General features: G+C 47.4%; 2 protein-coding genes across 2 annotated transcripts; both read right to left on the minus strand.

Annotated features, from left to right (window-relative positions):
* Positions 1–278: 278 nt before the first annotated feature.
* On the minus strand, positions 279–6,606 carry LOC144128777 (uncharacterized). Its single transcript, XM_077662460.1, has 2 exons — positions 6,505–6,606; positions 279–983 (listed from the first exon to the last, which is right to left on the minus strand). Exons 1-2 carry the CDS (start codon positions 6,604–6,606, stop codon positions 279–281), a joined length of 807 nt encoding a protein of 268 aa, XP_077518586.1.
* Positions 6,607–12,715: 6,109 nt separating this feature from the next.
* LOC144128778 (uncharacterized) lies at positions 12,716–14,098 on the minus strand. The gene is made up of 3 exons (XM_077662474.1): positions 13,760–14,098; positions 13,177–13,264; positions 12,716–12,939 (listed from the first exon to the last, which is right to left on the minus strand). Exons 1-3 carry the CDS (start codon positions 14,096–14,098, stop codon positions 12,716–12,718), a joined length of 651 nt encoding a protein of 216 aa, XP_077518600.1.
* Between the last annotated feature and the right edge of the window lie 770 nt (positions 14,099–14,868).

Below are 14,868 nucleotides of genomic sequence, written 5' to 3' on the forward strand. Positions count from 1 at the left end.
GTCGCAGTCTTCAGTTTGTCAATGAAATGTGCCGAGTCTTTGACTTGCGTAGGCGTGTTTCCTGCCAAAGGCGCCAGTACCCGGTGGAGGTATCCCGACAACTTGTTCAGTGGTGACCGTGTGAAGTCAACAATCGGGCGAAGTGGTACCTCCTTCTTGGGTATCTTGGGCACCCCGTATATAGCTGGCGCCGAGCCATTGTGACAAAGTAGGCGATTGTAAAGATAGCCTTTGTCGGGGGGGACGAACTTGAAAACATCAGTAAGAAGTTTTTGCAGCTAGGACTCGATTTTCTTTGTAGGGCCTCGCGACAGCTTGGCGTACGTCGTTGTGTCCTCCAGAAGGGCGTCCATTTTTCGCACATAGTCGGTGCGGTCTAAAACGACAGTGGCGTTACCCTTGTCAGCAGGCAAGATGACGATATCTTTGTTCTTCTGCAGCCTGGTCAATGCTGTTTGCTCTGCGGGTGTGATAGTCCGAGTCTTGCTTTTAGCAAGCTTAGAAAGAGCTCCAATGGCCCTTGAGCGTGCTTCGCTTTGTAAGCTGGGGGCGACCTTGCGTATAGCCTCTTCAACAGCGCAGGTCATGTTAACAGCATTTGGAGGAGCGCCAGTATTGAAGTTGAGACCTCGGAGAAGTAGGCTGCGTTCATGCGGATCAAGCGTGTGCGAAGACAGCTTGCATATACTCGCTGTCACCCCGCCCTCAGGCGGACTGGCCAATAGCTGCTTGAACTTGGCATTTTGTACCAGATGTTTCAATTCTTGATTCTTGGCGCCCTCGCTGTTGGCATGCAGAAGAACATCAAAAAAGTCCGCGGGAATGAGCTTTTCCAGGAACTGTTGGGCACAATAAATGTCGTTCTCCAGGCGTTTGATTGTACATTTTGTCTCGAGAATCCTTGCCTGCAGTAGTCGCTTTTCAGCTTGAGCAATGGTTTGTCTTCCAGTTGGCGTACGCACGAGGATCGGTAGCCGCAGAGACTGGGGATAAATCCATGTGATTTGCAACGTAATTGCACTGGAGGTAGCTTTGGAACGCAGTCAGCCTTGTCTTGAGGTTGACGAATTGTCGAATCTTGGTAACAGCAGGCGGCCCATGTTTCACGCGAAGAGCAACATAGTTGAGGGTTCGACGGAAACCCGTCTGGCGAGGGAAATTCAGCATATCCTTCTAAACGAACACTCGCCAAAGTCATAAAGGAAAAAAAACACCGTAAGAGAATTGATGTTTCGGCACCACTACGGGTGCCTTGTTCACAATGGGATGAAAAACGAGACGGGCTGCTGCTTATGTAGGGAAAACGTTGCGTATCGTGCGTATGTATATCTCGGGTAGATTGCCCTGTGTCCTGTTAATCGCTTGGCTTGTCATTTGTATGCCAAGGGATTCCTTGAGCAGACGAGTAGATAATGATTTTTCTTTTTCAAGTATGCGCGCGGAATCCCAGTCAATCAAGTGGCCCGTGTTTTGCTGGTGTTCGGCGAGAGCGTAAGAAGTCACTTTTTTTGTTTTTGACGTCACGATGGTGTTCTTTGAATCGTCTCCTGAAGTCCCCTGTTTCGCCTATATAGGCTGCACCGCATTCTTTGCAAGGTATTTTGTAAACTACCCCAGGGTAGCTGGTCTTTTCAAGCGGGTCCTTTACTCGTACCAAATGGTTTCTGAGCTTGCTGGATGGGACATGGGCAATTTGGATATCGTAGTCAGCCAGTATCCTGCATAACGTCTCGCTGACACCAGGGGCATATGGGATGGCTGCACGTGTTTTCTTTTTGGCTGCTCTTGCTTCGGCTTGAGGGGCCGCAGCGTGTCGTTCTTGTGATTGCAGCACTTGACGCGGGTATCCGTTCTTTGAAAGCTCCTTTCTTATGAGGTGGACTTCACGACTTCTTTTGCATGGGCTTGAAGAAAGGAGCTTTCAAAGAACGGATACCCGCGTCAAGTGCTGCAATCACAAGAACGGCACGCTGCGGCCCCTCAAGCCGAAGCAAGAGCAGCCAAAAAGAAAACACGTGCAGCCATCCCATATGCCTCTGTTGTCAGCGAGACGTTATGCCGGATACTGGCTGACTACGATATCCAAGTTGCCCATGTCCCATCCAGCAAGCACAGAAACCATTTGGTACGAGTAAAGGACCCGCTTGAAAAGACCAGCTACCCTGGGGTAGTTTACAAAATTCCTTGCAAAGAATGCGGTGCAGCCTATATAGGCGAAACAGGTGACTTCAGGAGACGATTCAAAAAACACCAGCGTGACGTCAAAAACAAAAAAAGTGACTCGCCGAACACCAGCAAAACACGGGCCACTTGATTGACTGGGATTCCGCGCGCATACTTGAAAAAGAAAAATCATTATCTACTCGTCTGCTCAAGGAATCCCTTCACATACAAATGACAAGCCAAGCGATTAACTGGACACAGGGCAATCTACCCGAGATATACATCCGCACGATACGCAACGTTTTCCTTAGATAAGCAGCAGCCCGTCTCGTTTTTCATCCCAATGTGAACAAGGCACCCGTAGTTCAATTCTCTTACGGTGTTTTTTTTTTCCTTTATGACTTTGGCGAGTGTTCGTTTAAAAGGATACGCTGAAGTTCCCTCGCCAGACGGGTTTCCGTCGAACCCTCAAATATGTCTTTAGGGTCTCACCGTAAAATTTCTCGCTTATTGATATTTCATAAATTTTCCACCATCCTTTATTGCACAGTGAGCTGATTCTTGATCCTCTCTATCGCTCCGATCGCACTGATCACATTCACACGACTGGTCTGGGTGGTTGTGACACAAATTTTTTGTCAGTCATGCGTTCCGCTTACATCTCGCGGATGGAACCACCTTCCTGCTGAAATTGTGTCTATCAATAATAACCAGCTGTTTATCTAACACTGTACGATTAGGAGAACCTTGTTTTTTTATAACGTCTCGCTGTAATGTATGATTAGGTAATATTTAGCTAACCTTGTATACCTAGGGAAACTTGTTTTCTTTATAAGTATTAGCTGTATTTGTTCGCTTTTGTATATTTTATCCACTCTCCTCCGCAGTGCCTCTGGCCCTGAAGGTAAACAAATATACTTCCTGATCTCAACTACATACCTGACTCTTAGCCACACCTTTATGTTTGTTTTATTTTGGAATCCACGCTGATAGCCTAGATGTTGAGCTGCATGGCAGAGGGGACTGCGGGCCAAATTAACGTGGAAAGTTACATGAGGACCATCCGACAGCAGCTTGCATGCGCATGGCAGACACAAACTATTAGAGAGGACACTCAAGCTCCACCGCCACTTAGCGGCGTTTAATGGCAGGAAATTAGGATAAAATAAAAGACAAAAAGCTTAAATTTTGCGCCTAGCTATGGCATGCAGTCAAAGAAAGTCGAAAAGAGCTTTGGAAATTCGTTAAATACCACTGACAGAGATGAATACTGCTCCGATGAGCACCGAGTGAATGAAGCAGCACGCAACTCTATTGAGAATTAGCGGGCCTGCGAACGACAGCTGCATGCGCTCTCGGATGCGGAGCGCGCACAGGATCGTGCTGAATAATAAAAGGAGCGTAGTATCATAGTCGAAAAACTTGTAACTTTGAAATATAGGACTTATTCTGTTGAAATAAAGAGAGTCTGGGTGACAAACGCGGTAGCAAGCGTAAAACCATTGTTAACAGCAATAAAAGAACAACCAACACCTGCTTTCTCAAGAGTGCTTGAATGCTGCTAAAGCTTGTTCGGGACGGCCGAGTTCATTTCAAGAGTGAGTACTATTACTCTCATGAATTAACACTTTATTTGTTAGTGTTTCGATTAAACTTATAGGCCGATTTTTTGCATGCATGCAAAATTATGGGCAGCGACAGTGACACCACAAAACGTTGAAACCAAATGATGAGATCTCTCTACTGCGATCGATCTTGTCGCCTAGCAGCAGCACGAAATCTTTCAAATTGCATCAAGATAGAGAATCTCGAATACTCTCTACTCCATAGCTTTTGAAAGTCTCCGTGTGACAGGGGTTTTAAAGTGGAGATATTTGGTTACTAGTTGCCCTATATGGATGTATTCTTTGACTACTTTTGACATGTTACCACTTAGCATGAACTCTGACTTCCTTCTCAAACAATCAAACACTACTTCAGTCCCATTAATCTGTTGTGAGCGTTCAAATCACCAACCATGTGCCATAATCCTTTCCTTAGCCCCTTTCCGCCCCATAGCCCCTTTCCGTCCTCTAAATGACACCGCAGAGGAAACATTTAATACCACATCCTTGAGCTTGTAGCGCATCCTCTAGCGCACCCTGTAGCGCGTACCGCATCCTTGAGCCGATAGTCACTGTAGCGAGTGTTGCCTGCTGCTTTCTCTTCATTACTTGCAAAGCTTCCTCTTGTTTTCCTTTTGTTACATGAACGGTATCAGTATTCACCGCACAGGTATGATCACATGACAAACTTTCTGGTCGATCATAGGTTACATCAACAAGGAAAATTCGCCAGGAGAGCTTGTCGCGAAAATCTGCCAGAGAGAAGACAAGGGCTGCCGTGAATGGAATATGCTTAGCATAGCCAATTGAATTTTAGGGAGCCATCGCGGCCTGCCTTACAATACCCTCTCCGCCAAATAACCAAAATATTGCTCTGAAGATATTAGCGGCTGGCCCCTTTCTTCATGTGCACTAAGCATGGCCCCACCGTCCTTCCACATTCGATGTGGTACGTTCGGCGCTTTAGCAGCACGAGATATGCCGGTATATGTCATGCGCCGTTGTCTCACTAATGTAAATGAGGATATGGATGTGTTGCAAAGCGGCACACAGAAAGAGGATCAATCATAAAGCACAGTTTAGGTGGAACTCTGTTTTTCGCTGTAGCATGCTTTTTCCAGCTCTTTTAAAAGCACAAGCTAAAGAACAAACTGCTAATTTATAAAATTTTAAACTTCCCTGCATTATGTTCTCTGCCGCATTTGGTGACACCAGAAATAAAGTGCTGTTCCTATGGCAACAGGAAGGAGCATTTCAGTCATTTAAAAAAAAAAGTGATCACTTACCAAGGATCTGAAGCGCTTCATTGCTTGCAGTCTTACATTCATTGCTTTCCACACTACGGGTCAGCCTCTACCTCGACGATTCCTTTTTTTTTATTTCCGTTAGCCGAGGCTCTGTGTCGCAGCTGAAGCTCTACAAATAGACATGTGGCAAGGTCTATACTCCAAAAATATAGCACTTACGTTCAAATGGGTCACGCGAAAATAATTCAGTAGAAGGAACTTAAAGAATGTGCCTAAATGTCTTCAGTAACCCAATTTTAATTACGTTTTTCTTCTTTGAAATAATGCGTTAGACGTTAGAGTACATGGATCAGCACGTCGTATTCGCCTGTGATCGCTGAATAATTTAACACAACTGCCTTTTTATGCGGTTTTGGTTTCATCATTTGAGTAATGACACTGACGTATAGTTGACCTTTGGGTCATGTGAAGCAAAACAAAGAACTGCAATATAATACACGCAAAAGTTTGCGTCTATATTCTTTTAGGACTAGCAAAGTAGTGAATAATAATAATTGGTTTTTTGGGGGGAAAGGAAATTGCGCAGTATCTGTCTCATATATCGTTGGACACCTGAACCGCGCCGTAAGGGAAGGGATAAAGGAGAGAGTGAAAGAAGAAAGGAAGAAGAGGTGCCGTAGTGGAGGGCTCTGGAATAATTTCGACCACCTGGGGATCTTTAACGTGCACTGACATTGCACATCACATGGGCGCCTTAGCGTTTTTTCTCCGTAAAAACGCAGCCGCCGCGGTCGGGTTCGAACCCGGGAACTCCGGATCAGTAGTCGAGCGCCCTGACCACTGAGCCACCACGGCGGGTAGCAAAATAGTGAAAAAATAAGATGACCACGCAGAATAGAAATGTTGCATGGACGCCGTTTTTCTAAGCAAGGATTCAATGCCAATAATTCTTAATAAGGAACATTAGGACCGGAGCAAATCTTAGCACCATTTTTAAGGGCGCTGAAATGTTTAGCTACAAGCTAGCAACATTCTGCATTACTGGCAGGCACTTCGCCTTATCTTGGCTTAGTACAGCTTTCGTGGACGCGACTACGAATGCATTTCCACACAAAAAAATGCGGTTTGTGCTTCCAGACATACCACATAATATAGAGTCTCTTTTGCCAGAGAAATTGGAAGTTTAGTCAACGAAATCATGCGCAATCAGCGCCTGTGCAGTCTTTGGCACGGTATTACCTTTCACCTGTTTCACCAGTCCTAACACCAAACCATATTTAGCCCTCAGTCTAAGAAAGTCTCTAGAAGGTCATATTATGCTATATTCGGACAGAGAATAAATATAGCATAAACGAAGAATTTTGCGATCGAAATGGCCGTGCCACTGAGGAGAGCTACCGTTTCCGCGTTGAGCGTCACGTAGTCCATAGCTACTATGATTACTCTGTTCCCAGAGCTTGATGCAGAGAACGGTCCAAGCAAGTGCGTACCGGTTTGATCTGGACGGTGGTGGAATGGGCTTGAGAACAGCAGTAGGCTTGAAAGGTGGAACGGAACCTTGTGTCGCTGGTAGTCACGGCAAAATCGTACATAAGTAGTCACGGCGGTCGATAGACCAGGCCAGTATCACCGTCCCTGAATTCTGTCGAGGATTCAGTGACTCCGATGTGGCCAGAAGAGGGCTCTTCGTGACAGGCATGCAAAAATTTTGTCGCGTAGCCTTGCTGGCACAACAGTAAGTACTGGAGACGACTACACCAATCAGTTTAAACTGGAAAGGAGGATCTGTCCGCCACCTGCAAAGAAGCTCGACAAAAGGCAGGAGGCAACGCGGCGTCGGCTCCAGACGCGAGCCTTCTTTAGCCCGTCGAGACTAGTGATTACGTATCCAACGCAATACAATCCGACTTCCAAAGAATGCGGTGAGATGTCCGGATACGGTCACATTCTATGCAGCTGCAAAAAGGCCCTGCCACCGGAGGACCTACAACCGGTCCGTTCTCCAGAGCGGTTGGAGGCTATAATGGCCAGCTCAGACCCGTTGACACATCCGGGCCACTGAGTTGGCTCACATGGTCACCGAGAGCTATGGGCTCCAAGCCATGTAGGCATCGTGCCCACTAGGGCTCAATGCTTACAATAAACGTTTACAAATCCACACCTGCAAGTGAGCTGTCCCCAAGAACGTGCGCTCTTATAAAACGGCTTCATCGCACTTTTGCACGAAGGTCCGCCGAAGCCATCTTCTTAGAGTTCGCTTCCTTGCGTAAAGCATATTTTATAGCTTTCTCCTTCCTTCGTCCCGCTCGGACGCCCAGCAAGTGCCGTTGCGCACGGTCACCGCGGTCTGTGGCCGCTGCTGAAGTTTGTCGTACAAGAATGGCGCGGAAAGCAGTTCATCTCCAGCGCATTTCTTTTACATTGGATATGAAAACCAACCACATGGTGTTGGTGGTGGTGGTAGTGGTTTTATTAAAAATTATAGTAAAACGGAAGGAAAAGATTTTTGATAGCCCCGGCATCTGCCATCGATTCTGAAGCACCTGAGCTGGGGCAGCGGAAATAGAGGATAGCAGGCAGAATGGAGAAATGAAATGAAAGAGGTGAGGGGACAGGAAAAGAGGATAGGGGGAGAAGTAATATGTAAAAACTATTTACACAATAAGAAATGAAGCTTATATAAAAAAATTCAGGATTGCACTTAAGTCTGCTTAACAGCGCAGATGCGAGTCTTTCCATGTCCTCTTTCTTCCTTCATTTATTTTTTGCACGACAGCGTATAAAGCTCGTTTGATCTAAAAGCAGTCGTCGTCTGTAGGGCTCGGCACGCCGTCGCATCTTTTTGTACATATGTTGCTAACATTCCGCGAGAGGGCAATGGCCTAAGCTGCGTGTCCCGTTTTGTTTTGTTTTGGCGCACGCTGTTAGAAGGCGGGGAGCAGTTTGAACACTCAGGCCCTTTAGTTGGTCTCCCCGTTCGTTTTTGCGTTTTCCCTTGCCACTCCAGACCGCGGGGCACTCTACCGGCCTCGACCTTGGGCGCCTGTCCCTCAGCTTCCCAGAATTCCGTCTCCCGGGGGAAGCCGGTGCCGGCCATTAACAATTAAGTGAGACAGGTCTGGGTCTCGTCGCGTTACGCGACGTTCCGTGTACTAGGCCAGCGCGGTAAAAAACTGAAAGTTTCCGATAACCCCAACGTGTAGCGTGCATCCGGTACACTTGGTACAACGGTACACTTGGCCAAGGATTGCGAAACCGCGTAGGGAGGAGTTTTTGTCTGAGGGAAAAACCATGACATCAGTTATGAGCTTTCCTATTAGTTAAAACTGATGGGCTGCAGGTAGCCCAGTTTATTTTACGTGTTGAAAGGGGCGCGGGCATCACGGGGTGGACCCGCGAAGGAATCCATACCCGACGGCCTTTGTCTCTGGCTACTCCTAGCTGGCAGGCGCTCGGTCCGGACGAGCGCGGAGGTAGCTGCCGTTGAGAGCTGGTGCAGGCGCGTCAGTTCGACTGTTGGGACGCGGTGTTCCTCGCCTCTGTGCAGGCTGTGGGCTAGTCCGGCCGCGGATAGTTGCGGCCGTATACTTAGTCTTGTATCTGCAAATAGCCTGTATTAGATTTCTTCGTTTCTCACTAAATCTCTTCGCCTGCTAATCATTGTATCGAGACGCGCTTCAGGCGGTGCATGCAGCTTATGGAAACCACCGGACCAACATCACCGGCAAACTCACTGTGTCTTACTAGCAGTAGCTGTAGTTGTCGGCACCGCGCGTCGGAAATATTCCTTCCCTTTGGTACATTGGGTGCAAGTTGCCCCCGGTCCGGTGCTCGGCTTATTTACGAAGAAATGCTTAGGAAATGAGTCTTTGACCCCACCTTGAGTAGAAAAAAATAACTTCTGTCATGGTGCTCTTTGGTCACAGATGCCATTGAACCATAGCGATCATTCTTCATCACCTTTCTTAGAAAGGCTATTTCATTCATATATTTAGTTTTAGTTTAGTTTATGGAGGTTTAACGTCTCAAAGCGACTCAGGCTATGAGAGACGCCGTAGTGAAGGGCTCCGGAATTTTTGACCACCTGGGGTTCTTTAACGTGCACTGACATCGCACAGTACACGGGCCTCTAGAATTTCACCTCCATCGAAATTCGACCGCCGCGGCCGGGATCGAACCCGCGTCTTTTTTGGCCAGCAGCCGAGCGCCGTAACTACTCTGCCACCGCGGCGGCTGATTCATTCATTTATTTCACGTTAGATATATTTGGGCACGCCTAATATACTTATGCGTTTCTTTAGGGGCATGTATGTTAAACAAACGTCATGCGATAAAAAAAAAATTCTGGTTCCTTACAGTTCGCCTTAAAGGAAGTCTACCGCACTGTTATGACAAAACGCCTTTCCTTAAATAAGTACCGTGCTGAGATGATTAAAGTGCACAACACTTTGCTGACGTAATTTCATTAGGCAATCTATCCGATGCCATCTGGTGCCGCTTCTTACTTCCGAAAAGAGAAAAATGGAGTCGATCTGTCGAATGCGATACTAAAACTAGGGCAGAAAATTTCGGTTGGAGAATAATGTCGTTAGCAAGTGCACAGCCTAAATGTCGGTGTCAGCACTTAAGTTGTTATGCCAGGGCGCCACGACTAACTTTATTGAAACTCAAGGTAAACTGACAGATGTAACTCTTAGAGTTACACAGGCCTGTGTCGTGTCCACGTCATCCTCACGAGCGCCCGCAATCAGCGTGGTCGCCGCGCCCATGTACTATGGCCAGTAAAAGTTTGCAGGATGCGTGATTTGAGGAAACAAGTTTCTGTGGCAGTTCGTCGTGGCGGTTTGATGTTATTACCAGCTGATGGAGCATGCACATCCAATTGTGCGCTGTAAAAAATTTCACACCTTTAAAGGAAGCATAATTCCGAGCACACCCTTACACTTGACAAATTAGGAGTTTCTATTACACATGCTCCCATCCTGCACCCATGAATTTTAGAAGTCTGCATAAGCGAGTGCATGTGGCCCTAATACTCCTGGTAGTGCCGTCGAGGTGCAAGGGTGTTCCTTTCAAAATTGTAAAGCTGGCTTCCCCTCAGGGCAGCATGTCCGTCTAAATGAGGACGAATAAATGAAAAAAAAAATATAGCCCTATGTCATGTGCTTTACGGATCAAAATATGCTAGTGTAGTTCCTGGGACAACATCACATGCGCACGTGAAGCCGTCACACGCATGTTGGGCATTTTATCCACGTTTTACTAATGCATCGACGTGACTGCAACATTCCACATGGCGATAAAACTTAACTAATTATGAAAGCGGTACAAAAGCGTAGATGGTGCCGATAGTATGCGCTCGTTAGAATTTCACTTTGAGGTATGGTTTAAATCTTTCGCAGCCGAGAACATACATGCAGCGTAAAAAAAAAAAAGGTTCACTTGCAGCCCAAAGAAAAATATGAGTGATTGAATCAATCACAAATGCCAATTCAACGAAGTGCCCGCTAAAATAAAATTGTTGCAATGATACCTATGCCGTGAATGTTGGGGCTCATTGGTTGTTTTGATAATACCGTGCTCCTGTGCTGAATCCATATCAATGCAAAGCAGTTACGACTGTGTCGAAGTGAATAGAGAAATCATTACGTTGACATCTTGCGACAATACGCTCAATCAGAGTGCTGTCTGCGCCAAATCATTCTGCTTTACTCACCAAATCACGCACAAGAAACAGGACCAAACTGAGTCATTTTTTGAAGCAACCACTGATTCAACTGAAAGAAAGGCAGCTGTTGAAACACTAAGTTAATTAAATCCCCAGAAGAGCTTCAGAAACTCAAAGTGCAAAGTAGACAAAACAACAATTTTATTTTGCCTCGACGTATGTAGCTCCCCAAGACTGAACGAGTACCAGGAGGTGCCTTTGCAACCCGTAAAAACTAAATGCTGTGGTATGCGGCGTTTCATGTCCAAAAGCTAAACGTGGGCTGTCGGATACGCTGTTATTGAAAGGTCCATACTATTTTCGGCAATCCGGGGTCATTTAACGCTCACTTTAATTGCATAACACGCTGCCGCTTTAGGCATTTAGTGCTTTTAGCTCCCGTTCTGGGCAAACTCACGTACATCGTGAGCAGCGCACCGGGCAGAGAACATGAGATAGAACTGCTAGAACCTGAAGCAAACTTTTCCGTCCGCCCGCTGAATTCGGAACTTGAGCGCTGCGAGTGGAAGCACGATGTGCGGGCCGTGAGGGCGCCAAGGGGAGCCGAAGGTCTACTGGACCACAAAAATATCAGTCGAGCATTTCGATGATTTAGATCCGACCCTGCAGTCCACATTCTGCCCTCTATTCGGTATGCCCTGCTCTCTATCACCGCTGCGTTTTGTTGATTCGTTTAATTTTATGAAGAGCAATGATGCAGACCTAGGGTCATTAGGCCTATCCAACATATAACACGGCACCTTCCAGCCCCTCTCCCGCCCCTCTGAACCATCTCACCACGAATGCCCTGCCACCGTCCCTGCGCAGACCTTCGAAGATGGCTCGGGTTACAAGCGCAGCGGGTATGCCGAGCGGTCTTTCCGCTCGAAAGCTGCGGCGCCAGGAGGACGCGCGTGCAGACGGGAGGCTGAGAAGGCATGTGCGCCCCGGCTTGCGGTAAACAGCAAACAGACAAGACGCATCCATGAAAGAGCACCTAACACCGCCATTGATTTCATGCCACAGATCCATGTTACGCGTGTTTGCACGAACGCTGCCGTACGACCGCACTACACCTGTCTCGTGTCAGCAATAGTGCCGCCGAATATGTCAAACTAGTGAAGCAAGCCCTCCCGGAGGCAACGTCCCAACTTCTTCGGAAGCATTTCGGGATGTCTGTTCTGGAGGGAGCCGTCCGAGAATATGCTAAGCTTTGCCTTCCATACATTTTATGCTCTCCTCTTCTTTCGACGACGACATAGGTTACAATTTTTTGTTATATATTTTGGCACTATCGAAATGCAGCTGCTGGAGTGAAAGTAAAAAAAAAATTGGAAAGGGGGCCAATTCATGGTAACCGTCCAATCTGAAGAAATATGGCATGTTTAATCGCTTCTTATTTTCCATAAATGGCATTTGTGAGCAATCGCTGTGTATGCTGCTCCAATGCTGGAAATGTATTCCAGCTCCCGTACACATTGTAAGTGAAAACTAAAAGCGAAACTGAATTTCTGCCGCCAGGAGGCCACCGGTACCGTCGGGCCTTTGTTGACTTTTTTTTTCCAGCCTGCTCGTCATGGCTGTCGTGGCGTCGTGGTGTCGAGAACTCGTTTTCGAACGCGTTTTTCGATGTACCGTAGTCAACCGAAGGGTTTTTAGTGTGCACAGATAGATAGATAAAAAGGAGGAGGGAAAGGCGGGGATGTTAACCAGAAAGGGGTTCCGGTTGGCTAGCCTGCACTGGGGAAGAGGAATTAGGGGAATAAATGAGGAAGAGAGAAGGGGAAAAAGGCATAAAGCCCACACGCACAACGTTGTCACAATTTGTCACTCAATCTAGTCGCTCTCAAGTAGGCAAAGAGTGCCTTGTATGCCTTGAGGGCAGTCGACTGCTGTGGCCACGGTCAGAGGGCCTTTTGCTCTGTTAATAGGTCAGGATCAAGGCGGTTCAGGGCACAACACAGTGTATGTCTTGCACTCGCAAATGCAGGGCACTAACAGAGAAGATGAGCGATGGTCTCCTCACAAGCGCAGCTTTCACAGGCAGGGCTATTGGCCATTCCCATTCGGAAATCATAGTGGTTGGTAAAAGCAACACCGATCCATAAACGGCATAGCAATATTGCTTCGCAACGTGCTAAGTTACGTGGAAGGCGAAGGCGGAGTCCAGGGTCCAGTGCCTTGAGGCGGAGGTTGCAAGACTCTCCCATGTTCCACGCTGAAAGTGTGAGCTCCAGCGCCAAAGGGCGAAGCCCACACGCAATGTCAGGTCGTGATATTGGGATCCTCACTGGAAATCCATCGTTGTGAGCAGAACGCGCAGCCGCACCGGCCTGGTGATTACCGTTAATACCACAATGTCCTGGAAGCCATTGAAAAATGATGTCTTGACCTTTGGATACGGTGCCGTTGTACAGTAGACGGATCTCAGCAACAAGTTGTTTTTGCTACCCGCGGCGTAGCGAAGCTTGCAGGGCTTGAAGGGCTGCTTTAGAGTCGGTGAAAACAATCCAGTCATGTGGAGGTTCTTGACTGATGAACTCAACCGCAGCCCGTAAGGCTGCGAGTTCCGCACCAGTTGAAGATGTTGGATAGGTCCTCTTCACTTTCATGAAGACGGATCTGGCCGGTATCACCACCGACCACGCAGAACTAGTCCAGTGAACTGATTCATCTGTGTAAACATGTATGCGGAGATTGTGGTAAGAATGCAGGTGATTCAATGTCAGTTGTTTGAGAGCGGGCAGTGATACACTAGCTTTCTTCGTAATGCCAGGAATATAGAGGTGAACCCGAGGTTCATGAAGACTCCATAAGGGTGAGCACGGTCTTGATGCAGGGGTGAGCTCCGATGGAAGATATGCGCGATGGGCTTCAATGACTTTGGCGAATGCAGTACGCGTCCTAATTATCGCGAGTGTGGCGAGGTGATGACAGGGAACCAGTTTGAGGTGCCGAATATGTGTTCTCATGGTGTCAACAGCAATGTATGTAGAAACAGGATGTTCCCAGGCAACAAGAACAGTTGCTGCGGTTGATGCACATTTAGGCAGTCCAAAACAGATACGGAGAGCTTCCGCTTGCACACCTTGAAGAGTTTGAATATTTGTGTTTCTAATGGCACTGAATATCGGAAGACTATACCGCAAGCAGCCCAGAAACAGGGAACGGTACCGTTGCAGCATCGAGCGCACTGATGCGCCCCAGGACTTTCCCTCGAGGAAGGAGAGGACGGGGGCAATCGAAATTAGTCTCTTTCTCGTGTCGTAGATACGTGGACTCCACGAGAGGGTCCTGTCGATGACAATACCAAGGAAGCTGTGGCTTCTCTCATAGGGAATGGCTTCGCCATTAATGCGAATGGTGCAACGTGACATTATTTTGCTTGTGAACGCCACAAGTGAATACTTTTCGGTCGAAATGTTCAGGCCCTGCAAGCGAAGATAAAATGTCAATGTCGATGCCGCCGTTTGAAGTTTTGCACGAAATTGAGGACGGGTCACCCCTGATGCCGAAATACAGATATCATATGCATATATAGAGATCTGAGCAGATTGTGGCAATACGTCGACCAGGCTGATGAGAGCAAGGTTGAAGAGAACTGGGCTCAGCACTCCACCCTGATGGACTCCTTGCGAATTTCGGTGTAAGGACGTTGGTCCGTCCGCAGTCAGGACAAAAAACGACCTCTCTGACAAATAGCTGCGTATCCAGCTGAACGTGCGGTCTCCGATATCAGCTGCTTCCATTGCGTCCAAAATGGCCTGATGCGTTACGTTGTCGTACGCGCCCTTGATATCCAAAAACAATGCCACGGTCAATCTTTTAAAACTTCTGCTGTATTGCCCCGACTTTACAAGGTCAACTACGTTGTCGATAGAAGACCGGCCCTGTCGGAACCCAGACATGAAGGAATGGATAAATCTGGTATCAGATATCGCTCCAAGTACCATTCCACGCGTGTGAGCAGCATCCTTTACATGACTGCCGACGCAGCTGGCGAGTGCTGTTGAACTGTATAATAAAAGGTGGAGCGGTGATTTTCCCGGTTTAAGAAGTGGAACCAGACGACTGGTCTTCAAATCACGAGGAACTATGCTAGCAGTCCATGACTTGTTTTATGTGTCCAAAAGAGCTCGTCGAGCTT

Source organism: Amblyomma americanum, chromosome 1 (genome assembly GCF_052857255.1).
Source record: "Amblyomma americanum isolate KBUSLIRL-KWMA chromosome 1, ASM5285725v1, whole genome shotgun sequence".
NCBI classification, from domain to species: Eukaryota; Metazoa; Arthropoda; class Arachnida; order Ixodida; family Ixodidae; genus Amblyomma; species Amblyomma americanum.

Bases quoted from the DNA above. Each gene is read 5' to 3' on its own strand.
- LOC144128777 (XM_077662460.1), bottom strand. From the start codon at position 6,606: ATGTACGATTTTGCCGTGACTACCAGCGACACAAGGTTCCGTTCCACC. The intron at 984-6,504 runs GTACGCACTTGC...ATTTATCCCCAG, and splicing joins CCACCGTCCAGATCAAACCG to TCTCTGCGGCTACCGATCCT.
- LOC144128778 (XM_077662474.1), bottom strand. From the start codon at position 14,098: ATGTCACGTTGCACCATTCGCATTAATGGCGAAGCCATTCCCTATGAG. The intron at 13,265-13,759 runs TCAACCGCAGCA...CGGGCTGCGGTT, and splicing joins TTGGACTGCCTAAATGTGCA to GAGTTCATCAGTCAAGAACC. The intron at 12,940-13,176 runs GCGGGTAGCAAA...TCACACTTTCAG, and splicing joins CCTGCAAGCTTCGCTACGCC to CGTGGAACATGGGAGAGTCT.